General features: G+C 37.0%; 1 protein-coding gene across 1 annotated transcript; it reads right to left on the bottom strand.

Annotated features, from left to right (window-relative positions):
• Nucleotides 1-3526: 3526 nt before the first annotated feature.
• LOC149162745 (putative LRR receptor-like serine/threonine-protein kinase At1g53420) lies at nt 3527-4673 on the bottom strand. The gene is made up of 2 exons (XM_089435275.1): nt 4517-4673; nt 3527-4407 (listed from the first exon to the last, which is right to left on the bottom strand). The coding sequence occupies exons 1-2, from the start codon at nt 4671-4673 to the stop codon at nt 3527-3529; spliced, it is 1038 nt and encodes a 345-aa protein (XP_089291401.1).
• Between the last annotated feature and the right edge of the window lie 18492 nt (nt 4674-23165).

The following is a 23165-nucleotide window of genomic DNA, read 5'->3' as shown; positions in this document are numbered from 1 at the left end:
CATTATTCCAACAAACCAACATGACTCAATTTATTGACTGAAACTTGACTCAAACTGACTCAATGCAAACTGAAATGATTGAAAAACTTGACTCTAACAAACTAACTCAAAATGGAAAAGACTTGGACTTAAAACTTAAAGTTTGGTGGCAGTATATGGCCACCTGTGTTTCTTACAAGACAACATATCCTCAAACTATATCAAAATTCCAATGCAACCAATCAAGAAGATGGCTTCTTGACTGATTCTTCCTATCAGATCTTCTGGTCAATAGTAGATGCTTGTAACTGGGTCTCCAAAAAGTTGATTTACCATGATCTCCTTCATTGCTGAACACTACAATAATCACCTTCACTGTTGGCTGCAACAAACTTGCCAAAGGATCTTGAAAAACATGAAGATTTGCCATTGCCACCTCCTGCTGAGAAAATGAGATGTCTTTTTCTCTTGCTTCTGATTTTTCTTCATAAATAAGAGCACATTCCTGGTCTTCAAAGAATTTTGAACAAGTAGATGAGCAGATTTCCTTTTCAAAGAACGTTTCAAAACACGAAACATATGAAGAAGAATCTGAAATGGAATCCATAATGGTCTGGTCGGCTATAGTCTAAATATATTTCTGATCATCTTGGCATGATATGATAGCCAGATTCTCATTACATTCATCACATTCATCAATCATGAGAAAAGCAACTTCAGATGATTCTTGAAACTCAAGCATGACATTTCTATCATCTATCATAAATTCATCGAGAGAAACTTTTTCACCTACTTGAACAAAGATATCCTCTTGCTGTTCATGAATTGACTGGATTACCTTGGTAGGAAGGCTGTGTTCTGATGAGATGAGGGCAGTTAGGCCTGTAACTCTGTCTTCTTCATTTGAAGTAGCCTCAACAATGCAATTCTCTTCTATGAGATCCGAAACAACATGTTTTTCCTCATCATAATCCGTCTATTGATCTGGTTTATCATCATCATTTTCGGAGATTGGAACATCATTTTCTTATGCATCCTCATTTATTTCAACCAGATCTGAAATAGCACTTCTTTTTTCATCATTTTCAGTCATAAGGAAATCTTTAACCTGTTGATTTTGATCCTGATTCAAAGTTTCCTCTAAGAGTTCTGTAGGCTGCTGAAACAGATTTTCATACAATGCTTCCATGATTTTTCGTCCATAAAATTATCATCCACATAGTATTTTTCAAGGCTCTCAATAAAACCATAAGCATGCTTGCAACAATCCTAAACTAAATTTAATGATGGATAAGATTTTTTATACTTCTCAAAGAATATTGAATGAAAATCCTTTAGATAATAAATGGAAGCAGATGGCAAACTTTCATACCAAGATCGGGCTTTGTCTTCCAGAGTAGCCATAAACATTTTCATCAAACAGTCTTCAGGAAAATCGATATTTGATTTATGCACGTGAATGTGAAATTTCACCAGATGAAGAGCAGTGTCATTACATTCCACATTTCTGAACACAGGCAAATTCTTTGACCAATCTACCTTCGGCATTTTATTTGGAAAACCTAGGATGTGGTCTCATCTCATGGGAGCGTATCTTCTTGCAATCCGCTCCATTTTTAAAAGGTCAAAGCTACTGATCTCTCTGCAGTGGAGTCACCATGAAGCACTGATTGCTGGATTCTTCAGCGAATGGAGTCGCCAGGTGAATGATTTCAGCCGTCTTCTTATGTCTGATCATTGTTCACCATCAACCATCAGATCTGAGCTTGATAGATGTACTGGGGCAAAAAAATCTTCAAGCAAACCATTTTCTTCCCCAGTATGGTTGCCACTATGTTAGTGCTCGAATCTGCCTCAGGCTGAAGAAAGGCAAAACTCGAGGCAACATCAAACCAAGCTCAGCCTCGTAGCTAGCCCTACGAGGATAGGAGAGGGCTCTCTCTAGTCAATCTCGATAAAATGAGCAATAGGGTGCAAGATGACTTAAAATGGGAACTGATTTTAGGCTAGTAAATAGATAAGAAAGGGCTTTTTGATAAATGACTGGGTTTTCTGGGCAGCGTGGGATCAAGAACAGCATGAGCAGAGAAATTAAATTCGAGACACAGATTATCTCAGGAGGCAAGACCGACAATAAATTTAGCATTCAATTTTGAAATTATATGGAATGAAAAGACTGCTAAGAGGTTGACAAGGGCAATAGATGAATCCTTATCAAACAGAAGAAAACACAGAACATGAATACCTTCCCAAGGCAGAGTAGTAAACTGGATTCTGCCCTTCTCACTTAAAAGTATTCATTTAGAAATGATTATGAAATGAGATGTAAAATATAACAAGCTACATATGAAACAAAAGAAAAGACAAATGCTAAATTCAGGCCACAAGAATCTCAGGAGTCAGAGTTGTATCTTTTCATTAAATCCCTGTCAAAAACTATACAGTGAAGTTTTCCTTCACACCTCTCCCAGGACTCAAAAACCTTCACCAATGATTTGTCATACAATAAATAAACTTCATCTGTGGGAAAACAAATCGATGAAAAGTAGGGAGCTGGAAAACCAATCGAAAAAGATAGGGAAAGAGTTGTCCATCTGTGTTGGGGACAGAGCAGCACTACATTATTCCATTTGAAAATCTCTGATGACCAATGGAGAGGTGGCATCTGTAGATGTAAATACCTTTGATTTGAAACTGAAGTCTAAAATAGACTATCTGCTCCTATCTTTTGGTTGTAGTGGGTATTCTTCACTTGATTTTGGCTTTTTGCTTTTCACCTTACGCTGGCCTTTGGAATAAAAACTAATTTGTTAAAAAAAATAATTTTCCACTAGGATTTTGCCTTTAATGAAAGCACCCAGCTGCAATTTCTCCTTTAATATTTATCCCTCTGAGCAAAGCCACATAGTTCCTTTATGCACCCTTTATCCTTCTGAGCAGCCTTTGCATGCCCAGAATGAAGATAGCCATGTGGTTTCTGAGGAACACGTGTACATATGTTTAAATTCAGCTCCAACCGAAAAGACATAGGCGTTTTCCAACCATGCATCGGACTGAGTTGTTTCAAACGAATCACGGAATACATCTATAGCAATTGCATCGAAATACTTTCACCAAGATTATGATTTCCTTTATTACATTGAGACTATGAACATATGACTGAGATCTTAGACTTTATAATGATATTGTGTGTGTATTTTAGGGACCATCACTTTAATTTTGACTACGTTCCAATTGTGTCTGGCAAATGCTGTGTTTCAATTGCGACTGCATTCCACATTTTCAAGAGACGGTGACTGAGGTATGTAGTGACTTCGGTCCTGAGATTATTATCATTATAGAGGAGACAGAGGAGTCGGAGCATCGGAACTTCCTGTGGCCGATTACCATGCCTTGGGAGAGTTGCATCAGTAGAAGATAGACATAGAGGGATGGTTGACTGGAAGTTCTCTCAAATTGCAACAAAGATTCCCTCCTCAACGTTGCTGCTTTGCTGCTTTCAGCCCGTAGTGTTGTTATTATTGTTGATTAGATGCGTCCTTTGATACTAGAGAAAATGGTGTGATCTGAGAGGAGGTGGAAGGATTTCCATTCGACCCAAAGGAGGGGGGCCGAGGTCCAGCAGTCCCTCCATAACTAGTACCGCCTGGGTCATACTAGGTCTTAGAGACGGGTCCTTCATAAGGCACCAGAGCCCGAGGTTCATCCCATTTCTTGCCTCCTTTTCACCAATTTCATCTCTCAGACGAGGATCAACAAACTCCATGACACTCTTGGTTCTCATACCATGGACAGTTTCATGGAGACAATAATAGTCTGAATATGGCGTATCAATGCATCTGGAGCCTGTCAAAATCTCCAGCAGAGCCACTCCAAAACTATAGGCATTTGTGGCTTCCTCATCCTCTTGCCTTGTCCTCTTTACCCAATTTTTGCCGCCATTCGACCGAGAATCCGGCTTTGTGAAATCTGCAGGTCTGGCTGATCCAAATCCAGAGAGCTTGGCAGTGAATCTTTCATCTAAAAGAATGTTGTTTGCGTTAATTTTTACATTAAGAACTCTGCTCCTGCAATCCCGGTGAAGATAGGCCAGACCTCTGGTCAGTCCCAGGCAAATCCTTCTTCTCATGATCCAGGTTAAAATATGGCTTTGATGGCCTGGTTCCCCTCCTATACTAAAAGGCCTTCTGTCTAGGGAATCCATAGTTGTGTAATCATAGACTAGCAGATATTTTGAAATCTCAACGCAAGCCCCTCGCAGATGAATGATATTTGGATGGTGAAGATGAGATAGCATAGTTACCTCATTGCAAAAATTCTCAGAATTGGCCTTCTCGATGAGCTTAACAGCTACATGGGTTCTGTCAGGAAGGATGGCTTTCCATACCGGACATGAACCAGAGAGGATGGAAATTCTCATACTAAAACCTGAAGTAGTGCTATGCAGCTCCTCGTATGAATACTTTTTAATATATGCAGGCAGGCTTGACCAAATATTTTATGTCAATACCTCGTGGTCTGAACAGGCATCAATCACCGAATGATCTCCGAGCTGTTGCAAAAGCTGTTATATCTAAGTTTCCTGTTCCATGTGCATGAAGACTACTGAAAGACTCTGGAAAATCTCCATCGAGGGCTCTGATAATAAGCCCTTCTTCTTCACTGGTTACCCTCTCATCTGCGGAGAATGCCATGTTTCCTTCGAAGCATTTCTCAATCTGTTTTCTGTCAAATTCTTGTGCAAACAGACCAGAATGAATCGCATTTCTGAGGGTCAGGGATTCTCATGACAACCAATTTCATATACCTAAGCAATTTCGAGACTTCATGAATGTGAGGTCGACCTGCAGGATCAGTGTCCCAGCATTTACTGATATAATTAGCCAGCATGAAGGGATAGGACAAAGGCCAAACAAGCCTGCGTCCCTGCTTTATAATCTCACACACCTAGCTGTTTCCAAAGCCGAATTCCTCAAAGGGCTGCTTGCCATTGAGAATCTGATAGCAAATCATCCTAAAGCTGTAGACATCTGCTTTGCACGTTACACTCTTCAAAGTCCAACAAGAGCATCCATAAGACTAATAATGCCAACCACACCAGACATGGAAATTACAACATCTCATAACCTTACTTGAGCAGCAAAGACCGAGTCGATTTAAGTTTTTGGAGGAAATGACAAGAATTTTTTGTTTCGGGCTTGTGCACCGCGCGGCAGGCCCAATGCGCCGCGCACGCAATGTGCGCCACGCCTGACCAAATTTGCAATGTGGAATGCGGCTATATGCGCCGCGCACTCCGTATGCGCTGTGACCAACGCCCAGTGCACCGCGTTGCTTGCAAACACCCAATTTGCCCTTCTAAAACGCATTTCCATCCCTCCAGACTTCAACTCGACTTTTCTTTTGGGCGTTTTGACAATTTCTTGCTTGATAATTGTGAGAAGTGCCCGAGGTCTGCAAACATTGCCTCTGAACCAGTGATGCACAATAGAATGCCTCCCAAGGACATCCAACTTCCTCGTTGTGTCCCTTTTTTTTTTTAAAGTTTTACATGTAATATAGAGAGAGTGCCCGATGTACATGTGGATTCCAACAAATAATATTATAGAGGCCAATCGCTCTGATGCATAGTAGCCAAGTCAAAACCATTGGTGCAAACATGAATCCCACCCAATGTGTGCCATGGTGTTGTAGTGCAAATAGGCCTATTATTGTAATACAAATTGAGCACTTTAACTGATTTTGACTGGCGAGCAACATGAACAGTCATTGTGACACTCTGGATAGTGTGGCTACCTGTGCATTTGACAATGTTTCAGTTGTCAATGAACTTGGTCTCAGATTTCAGATTGTCCAACTTCATTCTTGTATAAGGTACTTCTGGACAGCTACAAGCCACACATGGTTCACTTTCAAGATAATAACCATCAAACTCCACCAAATTGCTGAGCGTGTTGTATATTCGACCATTAGGATGATTTTCCAAGAGTTCATTTTGTGAATGGAACGTATCACAAAACAAATCTGATAATTTCTTCTTTAAAACAAAGTTTTGAAGAAGAAATATCTTTGATCGTTAATGATGATGAAACTCTTGAAATAAGCATCTTATTGAACCTCCCTCTGGCCTGCAAGCGTTACTTCTGGAGACAAAACCCTGGACTCAAGCATTAAAATGATTCTTTTTGACCAAAATGTCATTTGATGACTGCAAATGAAGAGAAATGAACCTTGGTGAATTTGACTCTGACAAAGGACTGACAAGACTGAGTCTAACAAGGTCCTTGTTGTACATAAGGTTGTTATTGTTGGAATTTTCCTTGTGGAATTTGTTGAGTTCCAAGTTAGTATTGATAGGTTCTAGCTTGAAATTGATGTGATGCTGCAAATGAGGGATTTAAACCAGACTGCATTTGGGGGCCTTCCTGCTGAGTAAAAGGTGGATTTTGAGGCTGTTGTGAGCCATACGGAGGGTACAGTTTCTGGTAGGTTATCTGGACTGAAAGAGGCTATTGATATGGGATTTGGCCTGATCTAGATGGAGTTTATGATCCACTAGGATAAGGTACACTGCCAACATTTTGACTAGCTTAGGTAGCATGAGATTGAGATCCACTCACATAAGTTCCACCTGAAACAGGACGTACATATGGAGGAGGTGGTTTTTTCTTGCCATGCAGTGGGATATTTGGTGGCACATATTTTCCACTTAATGTAGGACCTGATGAACTTATAGGGACATTAATTCCCCCAACCATAACTGTCATTTGTATAAGAACTAGAGAAACTGTAGTCAATACAGGAATTTGAGAGGCCAGATTTGAAACAAATGGACCAGAAGTAAGCATGACACTCAACAACCAAATGGGATTGTGATAAAATAAATATGCATTCGAAGTACCTGAAGCTAATTGAGTCAAAGAGGTATAACCAGTTGGAAACAAAGGTTCACTGCCTTTAGGTGGTGGTGAAGGTGCTACACTTCCCAGATATGGAAGGCCTTTAGGTAGAAATTCATATTTAGAATCGTTATCAACACCAGGAGTATGAGTGGCTGAGACTTCTGGAGGACCTCAAGGAGAGGTTGGAAACTCACCTTTTGATGCCATGGGTGGAAACAGTTGGTGAGGGTGAATCCAAGACGATCGTGGAGATACCTCCAAAGGCACACCACGATTATCGTATGGATTATATGACCATTGAGGAGATATGACCAATGGATCAAAAAGTGGATTTAGAGGGAACAAAAAAAAACCTTTGTGGACTCTCAACAATTTCTAGATTAGATTCTTAAGATGATGAGTCTCGAGGTTGAGGATGAGAAGCAAGGGGTTGAATACTCAGGTTAATTCCAAGTTTAAGACTTTGGTCTTTAAGTGATTGTAAAATCTCAAGTTGAACTCCTTGTGATGACCCTTCACTGTCAGATGATGAAGGGGAAATGTAAGGTGAACCCGATGGTTTAGCCACGATGACATTTTCTTGAAAAACAATATGGGGCAGTTGATTTGAGCCTTTAATTAAAATTTACTATTAATCAGGAAATATGAGGCCAAGGATAACTGCATAGGGAAGTCATGTTATTATGGGCAGTTAAATTTTAGAACTTAAAAACAAGAAATAAATCAAAAAGGGTGTGCTAGGCAAGAGGGTTTACAAAGTATCCACGAACTGTTATATACACCTTAGCCGAAACCAAGGACTTAATGTATGACATCTGATCTCCTCGAATGTTGTGTTCGGAGTATCAAGTCTACAAGGTGGTTGACTCAGTTACCTATGGCTAAAGGATAAAAACCTAGTGGGATCTCCCAATATATACTCAATGGTACGGAGAGCACAAGTGCATGTTAGCACTATCTAATGCATAACCGTTCAGTGAGAGTGTTCCCATATACTTTCCATAATAGAGTTCCTCCGATATACCTAAGAGTATTGGAGAACCTCCGCTATATTTTCATACTGGAACGAGGTTTCACCCCCAGGATACAATCCAGGTAGTTAATGAGAGCTGCTAGGTTTATAGATCCCAAAACACGTCTCTAGCCTAGACCTCTAAATGTTTGTGTTAAGTTCCAAATTCTCCTTAGGTTATAAATTGAGTAAATTTTATGTTTTTCTTTAATTATGTTTCAATTTTTGGCTCAAGCGATGTCACATGAATCCTAGAATGCAACTATATGAGAAAAGGAAACTTTTCATTTCAATGAATTCTATACTAGCAAGGGAAGAGTTCAATCAATTAATGCATCAAACAATATGCCTCCACTAACTTTTCCAAATGCAACATGCAAAATAAAAACTAAACTTCACTATTGAACACACAATCTATTGAAAGAAAAAATTACTTTTACTTTACTAAGATGCACTTAAACCAAATGATGTTTATTTGATTTTCAAATACTCTAATGCAATTAAACTTCAACTAAAGCAAAAAATGAGATTTTCAATTCAAAATGATCCTAATGCAAATGATGCATCAATCAAAGTAAGACCAAATTAAATCCAAAATAACTTAATGGAAATGTATTTCACTTACTCTTTTGAATAAATAAACGAATAAATTATTTTCAGTTTGTAAATCGAACAGTGTGATCTATTCCTAATAAATAACAAATATGAATTTTAAATGCAATATCACCTAATACAAATGAAAAGAAACTTGGCACAAGAAAAATTAAAAATAATTCAAATCATTGTTTCAAATGATTTTACCAGATAATCAGACCTAAACAATTAGCAAACCGTAAACTCAACGACACTCACAATTGGAAAGTGATAATCAAATGACCTATAAACCCTAAAATCAATCCAATTGCACTCAAACACTTGAAATTTCAAAAAGGTAATAATTTTCTAATGAAATCAGGTAATCAATCAAAACATAAATAAATCCAATCATGCAGGACAAAACAAGACCTCAAGGGCTCAGACACACTTGAGTTTGGCATAAAAAACCTAGGTTTTTTTTCCAATCTCAGAGATCAGTGCAACTGTTATGGAAAAACTACTGCTAAATAGGGAATCAACACGATTATTTTAGGAGAAAGAAATCTTGTAGCATGATTGTCAGAGAAAAAGGTGTGTTGGGTGAGGAATAAGGAAAAAAATAAAAAGACTTCCACAAACACTTCCATACTTATCACTCTAAGACAACAACCAGTGATTGTGAAGACCTACACAGACCCAAACTAACTGGGAATGTTATGGCCGGTCAAATTGATCAAGAGATCAATTGAGAAAAGAGGATGAAAAGGCTATAGCTTCCCCAGCATAGTCGCCATTTTGTTGTGAAGGTAAATCCACAAAAAAGGTATTTAGGGATCCACAAAACATGGAGTAAGGACCACATCACAAGAGAAAAGCCCATGATGATAAGATCAAGAGGTCCAAATGGGTTAAATCTCTAGAAAAGTCGCCATTTTGTTGTGAAGGTAAATCCCCTCTATGGATAGAGGCAATCCCTCTAGTGCAATGAGTGGGTCTAGCAACAAACCAAACAAACTAACATACACTTTCCTCATTTAAGTTTAACAAATGTAGAGAGAAGGACAAACCTACCTTGCTCTAATGCTAATTGCTCAATCCTTTGGATATGACTTTGAATCTTTTGCTCCTAGCCTCTCTCCTAATTTTTTCTTCACGTCCGAGTACCTGCAAGAAAGATTAAAGAGCTATGCAAGATACAAGAGCATATATGGCATACATCAAACATAAACCTCTTAATAGATCAAAGAGTATTAAGCTAAAAGCATAAACATTTACACAATTGTGGAAAGTGAACATAAGATGTATATATTATTAAGCTAAAAATGGAAGCATACAACCTATGCCTTGGTGTTGGAGACCTCATTTTGGTGGATGTCCAAGTCCAAGTAAATAATCTTCAAGCACTCCTTCTCCAAGCTAGAATGGGTAGCATGCAAGCATAATCTTAGAATAGGGATGCAATAATCAATGACCAACCATTTGGGAATGTGTTGGAGCCTTGAAATTCACTGCAACAACATGGGGGAAAACCACTCAGTCATAGACTTGAATATCGTCCCTTTTCCATTTGGATTAGTGGCTTCGATTGGATACGATGGGACCAGTTTCCCAATAAAAATGTGATTGGATGGATAGGGTGGTACATTACCAAAAACTAAGTGATAGATGGGGTGGTTTTCAACTAATATATATATATATATATATATATATATATATATATATATATATATATATATATATATATATATATATATATATATATATATATATATATATATATATCTATATATACATATACATATACATATACATATACACACATACACACACACACACACACACACACACACACACACACATATAATGTATCTATATATTACCTGGGGTTTTACTTATACTTGCATGATCTACAATGATGATATTTAGTACATGATAATTAAGATTAACCAAATACTAACAGAAATGAAAAATCCCTTGAAATAATTATTTTGATTGAATAGTTAATCGAAATAATTTATAAACATATATCACATAAAATGTCATTTAAACATGTGCTCATCAATGTATTAAAATTAACAGTCCTAGTATGTTCAGAAGTGAATGGATACAACACTGTATGAAAAAGATACATATGATAAACAATATAATAAAAATGGTTGTTAATTCATGAACAGATAAATACACAAATATAGAAGTACTTGATGCATATCAATGTGCTCATAAAGTAAGTAGCTTCAGTCCTATCTTTCTTATTAAGATGATTTACAAAAGTACAAAAGTGCAAGCTTTTGTAAGCCTTCTTACAAAATTTCAAGACTCTGATCCAAGGATTCTACCAAGACCAAATTTAAAGTACAAAAGTGCAAGCTTATAAAGAGCTTCTTTATAAAATTCCAGACCCTTTCTTAAAAGGCATGAAAGGGTTTATATAATAAAATAAATGTACAAAAATAGGCATTTCATGAAGTTTTGAGGAGGTTTAAACAACTCTCCATAAAATAAGTGACAGAATTACATAAAAGAAAAAATATTGAAATGACTAGTTCTAGCATGCAATGATATCTACACTTTCATTTGTTGTCTAAGCTTGTATATATCCATCATCGTCTTGAGTTCAGGAGGTTGTTTCATCCTCATGCACATCTGGTCGATATACACTACATCTGAAAGGGAAGGTAGCATGTTCATGGCTGAGTCATCTAGGTAGCGTAGGACTAGCCATTGACTGTGTGGCTTTACCAGATACCTCCAATAAACTTCCCAGTCTAGTTTTGTAAGATGTTTAATCACTTCTTCTTTTGTTGTGGAAGTTTCTTGCCATTTTTCTTCTAGGGCTCTGATATTGGGGAGACTCCCAAGTGGTCATTCTTGTATCAGATTGGCATTATGAAAATTGTCATTGATGGTCTCAATGATGTTGTTTGTAGGATCATTTGCTGTTGCAACTGCCCTTTCTACCTATTTTAAACCTATCAATGAAGATGATATCTTTGTGAGATTCTTCTATCCTGGGGAGATCTGCAACCCTTCCTTCTAGAGTATCTTGCCATGTAATATATCCTAAAATCTTCTCATCAATCTTGTTGAAGGTGATCCTTAGATTGGATACTTGATTCATCAGTGAATCACTTTCCTTACACATTGGATTGATGACTGATAGCCTCTGACAAAACCTTTCATGTTGAATCGACAACAAAGAATTGAGTTCTAGTGGTTCTTTTACAAAATCCTCAATTTTAGGATTATCATTTAGTTGTTCCATAGAAAATTGCAGTTGTTGTATTTAAGCATCTTTAGCACTTGTCTATGCTTGATATTGGAGCTTTAACTAATCAAAGCTATGTTGTAGTTGTGCCATCTGTGCTTTCATTTGATGGTCTACATTCTTCTTTTCTTCAGCCAATTGTTGCTCTAATTGTTGTATCCTTTCATCTTTCTCCCTTATTAGTTGTTTGACTTCCACTGCCTTATCAATAGTGGTAGATTCATAAGCACCTGGAAACTATGATAGTTTGGTCAAATTATCTGAAGGATCCATGGGGGTATCCTTCCAAACTACATCCATTGGCTCATTGTCAGGAATTATCACCGAGGACTGTTCTATTTTCCTTTTCTTCCTCTATCATTTTACCACAGCCCGATGTTTTGGACTATAAAAGACATCAAGAGGAGGAATTTCCTCTACTCTGAGAACAATTTATGTTGAGGGGAAGGCCAGGATGATTTCAATCTCTTCTATGGCAACAACTTTGTCAGTAGCCCTGTTAGTGAGTGAGCTTTGTTCAATATTTTGGGGTGTGTTGAGTGTTGTTTTTGTTTCAACACTTTTATCCCCTTGTTTTCCTTTGAGTTGTCGATCAATCTGTTTCCATGCCTCATCTAGTTGATTTTTTAGGGGGGTTTCATTTGTATTCACTTTGGTGGAAACATCTTCCACTTCTTTCTATGTCTAGGCCTTTTCAGATTCCTTTTGAGTGTCCTTCTCAGGACTCTTCTTTTGGCTCTTCTCTCGGATTTTCTCAGAGATTTTCTATCAGATTTGGGTTGATTTCTTCTTTGAAGTCTGTTCAAAACCCTATTTTGATTTCTCTTCTGAAATATGCTTAGAATCCTGTTCTAAGACCTTCTCCAAATCATGCTCAGAATCGTGTTTTGAGACCTTTTCCGAGCTTTGGTTTCAACTCTGTTCCTTTTGAGCATTTGGCTTAGGTATTTCTAACATATCCAAAGGAACCTTTAGTAACATTTTCCTCCTATACTGGTGGAAACGAGCCAAATTTGGTGGATTGAATCTTAGAGTAGCCAAATTTTGGACTTGTGAAAACAACTCGGCTGACATAAAAAATATCAAAATCATCTTCCTCATGGTTGAATTTCCTTATTTTAACTGAAGCAATGAAGTTCTGCGTGACCTTATTGGGGTCATACTGTCTGCCAAGAATGGTGGGGAGATTTAAACATAAAATGTGTTCGATTTCAAGCACAGCATGCTTGAAATCATTCAATGCATAGACACCACATTGGAGGGGAAAAGAAGGCCAAAGGGATTTTTTGGATTCTTTTAAGGTTTTGGTTATCCCATCCCCTACAATCTGGTTAGCAATCTCCTTGGGAAAAAGCTTATTATATACATAGCAAGAGCGGACATGAGGGGGTGTTATGCTTCCAAAGACTCGACATAAGTAAACAATTCTTCTTCGAACCACCTAGCTAGTAGCAAAATATCAATTTTGGCCTCACCAAATAACCTTGGGGCCTTTTTATCAAAAAATAGTTTGGTGGATGGGTAGCATAATCACTTGGAAAATTTTGTAGAAATGGGTTTGATAATTGGATTCCCATATAATTTTGTGATATATTTGAATGGTGGTAGGGTCTTGAATTGTCCATTTTGAGCCCATAATTAAGAAACTAATGGTGAAATAGACTGCATCTGTAATGTAGGCACTCATAAAAAATGGTGGGACTATTCTAGTGGTAACAAATCATTTTTGCCTATATTCCTGAATTTGCAAGGAAAGGTTGTTAGACAAGATGGTACCCCAATCCATTACAAAAGAGTTTATTGCTGCATCTATTAGGAAAACCCACTCAACAGAAAACTTGGTTGTATCAGCATGCCCAAATAATATACACATCATAGCTACAACATAAGAGTAGGGAGTAGCAAGAGGTGCTATAGGATACATACATGATTTCTCTTGTTTGAACTTGTTTGAATTGGACCTCCATTTCCAAATTGGGTCTAATGGTTCCTCATTATCGTGAAATGCTTGAGGAAGGCTTTATCATATACCTTTTGTGGGTTTGGTATATGATACATTCTCTTTAAGTCTTTTGCTATGAAGGAAATAGTAACATCTTTCCTTGAAGTCTGGAATGCATGATCCGAAACATTAATGTTGTCTATTATCCATTTTACCATATCGGTGTATGGTAAAATCTTTGGTCTAGCAACAATTTTGTGCATGAAACAACTTGCAGCTTCAAAGTAGGAAGCTTCAGAAGAAGTGGTAGCATCTACTATTGCTTTGATTTGAATTATTCTCGAACCCTTGCTTTCCAGTAGATTGTACATAGTTTCCCATGAGGAAGTCCTGCTATCAATAGTGCATGTTGTATCTGAGAATAATGGAAAAAATCATGTTACATTAGACGTAGAGGATTGAGTGGCTTCACCGAAATTATTTCCTTTCTTAGACTTAGTCATTTTTCTACACAATTCTCTCTTGAGATAAATCCTACAATACAGAGAATACATAGCAAATGAAGAGCAAGATAGGAGTTAAATGTAAAAGCATGCAAACACATAAAGCTTTTGAAATGACGGAAAGGGAAGTTTTAATGCAAATCAATCTGAATAGGTCACCAAATCTCTTTGGGACTTGAAACCATAAATAACATTTGAACCCATTAATTAACTAGAATCATGGCTTCATGTGGTTTATTTATTATTCATAAATAGATTGCATCGCAAAATTATTCAGATGGAAAAAAAATTCATTCTTTAAGTACTGTGCCAATATGCGATGGCGATATCATCCTATTAGTGTGTTAAGCATGGGAGATTTGTAATTGCAATAATCACATTATCGCAATATTGCAATCGACAATTTTAATAGAGAACAAAAAATTGATATGGTTGAAGCCTTAAGTGATTTTGATTTGTAGGAAGTGACATGGAACTTGTAGTGGGGCCATAGGTTTATATTTAAGCATATCTTTTACTTAAGCTTTATGATTTCCTTGGGCACTTTTCTTTAATGAATAGATTTATCATAATTGAAACCATTTGGAATGATACAAGTGGATCTTTTGACATTCTTGTGATATAGAAGGATCTGATATGATTTTTAATGGTATAGTTTATTATTTCATTAGGTCTGATGACTTGTCGCATTTCAAAAGAGCAAGTCCTTTTGGATATATTGCCTGTTTGTTGTGGGATTGCAATGTGTGGAGCTTCAACTGTAAGGAATTATCATTAATAATTTTAAGCTTTTAGAAAGAATGAATATGTTTGGGTTCCCTAGGGGCTATCCTTTATCGCAATCGCAAGTCTCGACTTGGTAGGTGAACTATTATACTCTCGAGACTTTGCGATACGCAATATTGTTAGGTTTTCCTTTAAAGTGGCCTTGTTTGGTCATTCAAGATTTAATGAGGTTTTATTAAAAAAGGAAAATCAAATTTATTCCTAATAAAATCTTTAAATTAAATCATATTCCTATGTTTTTTAATTTTTTAAGGGTCCCTATTTATTTGTACAATAATTACCTAAGTTATTTATGTAAAATAAATGGGGGCTTGTTGCATAGCACAACAATTGGTGATTCACTAGAAGGACCAATTTTCTCTGATAATAATGAAATTCCTAAAAAATTTGCAAGTAAAAATAATTCAGGAAAGAAAATATATTTTCGAAATATTTAGATAAGTAACATTACTCTGAACATAAAAAAATCACTTAATTATCCTTCTTTGTATATCCTCTTATAGATGAAAGTCCTTTTGTCTATATCAACCATTGATTAGCTGTAAAGATAAAGTAGGGGGCTTTCTACAACTTAGCATTTTGATATACTCATTTGTCATAGGTAGAGCCACTGCTGTCAGCAAGAATCCATAGCCTCGATAGAGTTACTGTTGGGATGGGGTACCCTGGGTTAGTTTGGGGTTAAGATAACCTAAATTTTGGATACAATTTTGTAAATAATGTAAAGTCTTTGTGATTTTTGGATGCAAAGCATAGAGGTAAATAGGGGTCAAAGGGGCTTAGCCCCTTGTTTTGGATAAGTTTTGAGTCAGTTTTGAGATTCACCCATGGTCCGTGGACCATGGCATTGTATGAAAAATTCTATAAGTAGTGAGTCTTAGTGAAAGGAAAAGAAAAGGTAAGTAGAGGAGGGGAAGAGTGAAGATAGAGAAGCAGGTAAGATAGAAGAAGAAAAGCTCTACAGCTGAGTGCACAGAGACCTAGGTAGAATCCACATCTGAATGCATGGACCCCTGCAGCTGTGTGTGCAGGGAAGTCTTGAGTCTGTAATCCTGTAGTGAAGCTCAATAAAGGCATTTTTCCGAAGAATTTTTGCGTATTTCTATTTATATTTGTTAATTTTATATGATGTCGATGAATGATGTGTTTTATGGAATATTAATTGAATGTTACGTGATTCTCTTGAATAAGTGTTAATGATGTCTGCAATGCATGTTTGAGTATTTTCACGAAGACTCTAATGGATTCTCATATGATTACTAATAACTTAAGTAAATATGTGTGAACCCTAATTTAAGATTTCTCTTTGTAAGTAGGTGAATTGACTATTAAAGTTCTGTAAGGACTGAGCATAGAACTTCGTGAAGGTTTGAAGGTTGTTCTAACAAAGTACACCAATGAGCCCTAAGAATTTATAGATCTGCACGAAGGAAGATCTGAGGCACTATTAAATAGCACGCTAGTCTCTAGATGTAGAAACTTGGTTCTTTCATCCCCCCATACTTCCTCGAGTGAGACTGCAGCCTGTGCTACGTGGGTTGTGTTAGTTCCAGTCTTTGCAGCCTATCACCAGGGATCAACATGAGCTCTTAATATGTCTGGTTTTGTTAGATGTTTTGCACATGATGTTTAGCAAAAAACATGTCACAAGTGTGTCCATCAGAAGAAGCTCGGAAAAATCTTTCCAACAGTATATCACACTCCCGTAACCGGCTCCCAGATTAGAAGATATGATCAACATGAATGACTGATTCTTGGTTATGCATGTTTTGAGGTCAGTTGCTGCACATAATGACAAGTTTAGTACAAAATCCGTTTGTGAAATAATGGTATGGAATTTTTCAAAAATGAAAGAGGTTTTTGTTTATCACATACCAAATAAAAAAAACCTCCTTCAATTTATGCACAGGTGCTACTATGTGGGAGATATACAGTGATATTTGGAACTTGCATTAAAACAAAGCAGATTTTTCATATTTTTCACTGTTTTAGTCATTTTAGTGCGGAGCCATTTTACAACATATGGAAAGTAATTTTGCAAAACCCAAGGGTTTTTTTGTTAAAAATGAGCCATATAACAAAAACCTCTTTCATTTTATTCATAGGTGTCACGAATTGGGATATGTGATTAGATCTTTACAACACATTTTCACAGATTTAAATTTTTAATGATTTTCTGTTTTAGAGATGATTTTGTGGAACGAATTTCGAGCAACTGGAAATGAATTTCCAAAATTTGAGGGATTTTTTTCTCCAAAATGACCTTATCTACAAAAACCTCTTTCAGGTTTGTAACAGGTGCTACGGTTTAGGAGATACAAGTTCATCTTCAACAACTATTTTCAGAAATTCGGCCCAAGTTTAATGTAACTGATTCTATTTTGAAGAAAATGGTTGAGATCAATCCCTTAGTATAAGGATAAGAAAATGTATATATTTTATGAATTTTATAGTGTAGGGGTTGGAATTTGGTAGAAGGTTGGACTTTTGGTGAGCCCCAGTATTGTAGCAATAATGCTGCAACTCCTGGAACTCCCTTCTTTAATTTTATCAACCCGGTAGTTTGTAACAAACTTGGAAGCGACAGTGCTATATGCACAAGTACTAGCTCTTGTCGCGGCTGTCACTTGATCAGCTGGCACAATTCCAATAGGAGCTTAAGCCAGCTTCTATGAGCTCTTAGAAGAAGCTTTTAACTGATGGATGAAAGCTAACTCGAAGGAGGCTAATCTACTTACAAAAAGAAACTAAAAAGCTGAATGGAAATGCAAATCCTAGCAAACACTAGTTTTACCAACTAGCCCTACTGATGCAAGAAAAAGGATGAGAGCTACTAAAAAATATGCCATTGATTCCTTGGAAAGTTAAGTGCATGTGTCTAAGCTACTTCTGAAGTGAAATATGAAGAAACATCTTTTTGTATTTTTGAGTAAGTTGGCAGAATTATTATGCATGTGCGTTAACTGTTTTTGACTGTGCAGAGGTGGATTGGCGAAAGGAAATGCTTTCAGGAGGTTGGGAAGGTTAGAAGATGGCCTAAGGGGTCCCTATCACCCTTCCAGAGAGTTTCACAGTGATCGGATCTCAATAAACCACTTTCATGAGCTTCTACAAGAAGTCTACAGGGGTTCTACAGGATGTACTGTAGCTTCTACAGGATGTTTCTATAGGATGATCCGAGAGAGGATTTTTGAGGGTTTATGGAGGAAAAACATGTGGGAAAGTGGAAATGGAGGTTGGATGAGGCTGTGAAGAGGTCTAGGACCTGGTGCATGAGGCTGAGGATTGATTAAGGCTATTGGGTTTGTTCGAAGATAGGAGAAGTAATGTTGCACAAGACTGTAGGGCTTAGGACAAAGTGAGAAAATGTGGCAGATGAAAGGAAAGAATCAGAGTTAGAGGACAGAGCAGGTTGTATTGATGGAGTAAGGGTAGGCAAAGAGATATCACAGTTGTTCTGCACATTATTTTCCAAAACTAATAAACAAAGACTAAGAAAACCAAAGATCTAGCTATTTTGACCTAATTTGACCTAGAAACCATAAACATGGTGAACATAAGTTTATTGGCAGCAAATCATGTAAAAAAACTATGGAAACCAAGCAAGAATGGATCTAAGCATGTAATCACAACTGGTACTAACTTTTGCAACTAAGAATCTAACACTAGCAGCTGCATGAAGAAGCAAGAACAGTGTTTTTATGGCAGCAAGTATGCCTTGGTCTCAGCTCATGGTCCCAAGGAGGGAGAGGTGAGATCAAGGATTGCTTGATGGCATTTTTTGAAGATCTTTTCTGTACTCAAATTGTCAAATCAACCTGAAGCATGAAAATCTATTTTAATCATCAAATACAACCTAAATAACAAAACAAAATTTTCATCTAAATAACAGATTTTATTCTAAGAAGGCAGCAAAGACACATAAAAGTGCACAAAGGAGGTACTGGGCACTTGGGATGTGACCAAATCCAAGAGCTACAGCCTCCTAAGGAAGATTAGAGCTGGTGCGAATCTATATTCATCTTTATTGATCAAAAGAATAGTTACATCCCAAAAACTGTCTACAAGAAAAGGTTTGCAAATGTGCTGAAATGCAGAGCTAACCTACTGCCTAAAAAATGACTAAAATCGAACTGCCAACTAGCTAAGTAAGCTGAGGCTCTAGGCCTTTTTATTTATACAAATTGAGGACCCAAACAACCCTCCTAAACTTTAGGAACTCGGCTGCCAAAACTTGCAGTTAACAACAACTTTACTAGCCCTTGCTCTGCTGCCCTTGTGATAATCGATGTGGTGGCCCTTGAACTCTGAGCTGCTGGTGGAGAATTCGAGGTAAGAGATCATAAATGAGGGGGACACCTTGCTACAAATCCTCTCCACGAATTTGGCTGCCAAGTGCTCATTTAAACCTTTGATTTTGTCTCAAAATTGACTAAAAATCTGCATAAAGCACACATTAGACTTGTTGGCATAATGACTAACCCAATTCACTCTATTAGCATAAATATAATAAAAAACATGCAATAAACTAATGATAATGGTGGATTAAGTCAAATTAGGAGGCTGAATGAGCCCATATAATTACTCATTTTTGGGGCTCATCAACTTTTGAGAAAGCAAGGAGCTTCATTGTATACTCATATCAGCATTTTGGCTAAGGAATTGAGACTAGGGTTTGAAGCACTCTTTGGGATTCATGTGGCATTTTGTTTTGGTATAGTGCTTTCTTCTATAATTGTAAATTTACTTATGTGTTATGTATGCCATTATCTATCTTGTTTCTTCTTAACTAAAACAAACAAGGGAAAAGGTAGAATCCATTGAAAATGCAGTGTTGTACCTAGGGTTTGCTTTAGCTTTTGATGTTTTCAGCTATTTGAAGAGGATCCCAGAGCTTTCTTGCCCTCTTCAACTCCTCACCTGTATAACCTCTCCATCTCATTCAATTTAAAGTGCCAAATCAGTCGCCTACCTTGCCCCATTGAGATCTCTGCAAAACTGAGCCTTATTCCCCGCACCCAAAATCTGCTTTTCCATTTGAGCCAACAAAAACATCATTTTATTCAATCAAACTCTTTTGCACACATAACTAGCCTAATATCAGTATTCATATCTATCATCTCAAGCCCTCATTGATCATATTTTGCTGAGATTGATAAGGAGAGATCCCTCTCTCGACCTTGTAGGGCTAGCTACCAGGTTAAGCATGGTTTGATGTTACCCTAGATCCTACCTTTCTCAGCCTGAGGTAGATTTAGGCACTAACATAGTGGTGACCATACCGGGGAAGAAATTGTATGTTTTTTAGTGTTCTTTGTTTTATAAACTAAAGACAGAGTTTGAAGATTAGCTAGGTAGCCTTCGAAACGCTTTTGCTTTGCATTAGCGCAAGTAGATAAAAGCTACTTCAGTTAATCTCTGGTCTAGTCTTATAAACGGAATATCTAACTTGCAAATTGCCCCAATACATGTATCAAGTTAGATCTGATTGTTGATGGTGGAAAACAGTCAGACACATATGAAGGCTGAAACATTCACATGGCGACTCCAACTCAATCCAGAGATTCTAGCGCTCACTAATCCGTTCATGCACAAAAATAAAATGGTAGGGTATGTGGTAGACCCTGTGTTTTGTGAAGCTTTAAAAGAAGTTAGAGATCAGTTAGTGGATATTGAAATTGATGAAGTATTTTTCATTGCCATGCTTCAATGTTTGAGATATCCGAAGTTTCCTCCTAAAGCTAAAACTGGTTTCTCTGAGTTAGTTGTTGAAAAATTTGAGAAGGAGATTTAGTATTTAAATGATTAGATCCAATCATATGAATTCCGAGATCCCAAAAAGTTCTTGGAAACTCTCCCTCCTTCAAAACAAGAAACAATAAAGTTGCCCATGGATGTTTGCATTGACAGTTTGTAGTTGGCGGTCTGTGTTGAGGAGTTAGGGCAGAATATAGAGTTTGGTTTCTTTGATCCTATTGTAACATATATGGAGTATTTTTTCAGTTTGAATGATAAGTCAGATTGTTTTTTACATAACTAGACTCGTTATGTGCATGTATGGCTGTCAGAATTTACATCTGTGTCCTAGTTGAAGAACTTTCAAGCAGTATCCTTGTCACAGTTACCTAATCTATCAATTTTTCAGCAAAGTGGGTTAGATTTGTACATAAATAAGCTACCCGAGGCAGCATTTCAGTTTTCAGTATTTGTTTATGTACAGGTTGCAGTATGTATATGTTTTTGGATTTGTATGAGTTGTTTTGCGTTTACAATTGTTTTACTCCATGCCCAATGGATGAGGCACTTGGTCATGGTGTTCTTGACACCTCCAAAGAGCTACCATCCCTAATGGAGCCAATGTTAGTTCTGGTGTTCGCAGCGTGTCACCAAGGATCAACATGAGCTCTTACTATGTTTGATTTTGTTAGATATTTTGAACATGATGTTCAACACAAAACATGTCACAAGTCTATCCATCAGAAGAAGCTCAGAAAAATATTTCCAATGGTATATCACACTCCCGTAATTGGCTGTCGGATTAGAAGATATGATCGAAATGAATGAGTGATTCTTGGTTATGCATGTTTTGAGGTCAGTGGCTGCACACAATGACAAGTTTAGTACAAAATCAGTTTGTGAAATGATGGTAAGGAATTTTTCAAAAATGAAAGAGATTTTTTTTATCACATACCAAATAAAAAAAACCTCCTTCATTTTATGTACAGGTGCTACTATGTGGGAGATATACAGTGATATTTGGAGCTTACATTAAAACAAAGAAAATTTTTCATATTTTTTACTGTTTTAGTAATTTTAGTGCAAGGCCATTTTACAACAGATGGAAAGTAATTTTACAAAACCCAAGGAGGTTTTTGTTAAAAATGAGCCATATAACAAAACCCTCTTTCAGTTTATTCACAACTGTCACAAATTGGGATATGTGACTAGATATTTACAGCTCATTTTCACAGATTTAAATTTTTAATGATTTTCTGTTTTAGAGATGATTTTGTGGAAAATATTGCGAGCAACTGGAAAATAATTTACCAAATTTGAGAGAGGTTTTTCTCCAAAATGACCTTATCTACAACAAATTCTTTCTGTTTTGTAACAGGTTCTATGGTTTAGGAGATACAAGTTCATCTTCAACACCTATTTTCAGAAATTCGGCCCAAGTTTAATGTAACTGATTCTATTTTGAAGAAAATGGTTGAGCTCAATCCCTTAGTATAAGGATGAGAAAATGTAAATATTTTATGAATTTCATAGTGTAGGGGTTGGAATTTGGTAGAATTTTGGACTTTTGAGAAATCAAGGAGCTTCATTGTATACACATATCAGCATTTTGGCTAAGGAATTGAGATTAGGGTTTGCAGCACTCTTTGGGATTCATGTGGCATTTTGTTTTGGTATAGTGCTTTCTTCTGTAATTGTGAATTTAATTATGTGTTATGTATGCCATTATCTATCTTGTTTCTTCTTAACTAAAACAAACAAGAGAAAAGGTAGAATCCATCGAAAATGCAGTGTTGTACCTAGGGTTTGCTTTAGCTTTTGATGTTTTCAGCTGTTTGAAGAGGATCCCAGAGCTTTCTTGCCCTCTTCAACTCCTCAACAGTATAATCTCTCCATCTCATTCAATTTAAAGTGTCAAATTAGTTGCCTACCTTGCCCCATTGAGATCTCTGCAAAACAGAGCCTCATTTCCCGCACCCAAAATATGCTTTTCCATTTGAGCCAACAAAAACATCATTTTATTCAATCAATCTCTTTTGCACACATACCTAACCTAAGATCAGTATTCATATCTGTCATCTCAAGCCCTCATTGATCATATTTTGTTGAGATTGACAAGGAGAGAGCCCTCTCCTAACCTGGTAGGGCTAGCTACCAGGTTAAGCGTGGTTTGATGTTACCCTAGATCCTACCTTTCTCAGTCTGAGGTAGATTTAGGCACTAACAGGTTGTTGTTGAAAGGGCCAGTAGTGTAGAGTCTTGTTGGTTGGCATAGCTAACTCCAAACTTCGGCCAGGACCCCTTAAGCCAATAAATGGTTCTGTTGCTAGGACCGGGATTTGCTTGAAAGAGAAGTGTGATGTCACATCTTGGAATTTGACCAAGACAGAGATTGAAAAGTGGTTGAATCAGAAGATTCACAAGTTTGCGGTGCAAGAAAACATGAATCGATGCATATCAAATG

This window comes from Pinus tabuliformis, chromosome 5_2 (genome assembly GCF_031772625.1).
Source record: "Pinus tabuliformis cultivar Carrire ecotype Pingquan chromosome 5_2, CPIR1, whole genome shotgun sequence".
In the NCBI taxonomy this organism is placed as follows: domain Eukaryota; kingdom Viridiplantae; phylum Streptophyta; class Pinopsida; order Pinales; family Pinaceae; genus Pinus; species Pinus tabuliformis.
Note: the sequence above shows the minus strand (reverse complement) of the source record. Positions and strands in the feature narration are given on the sequence as shown.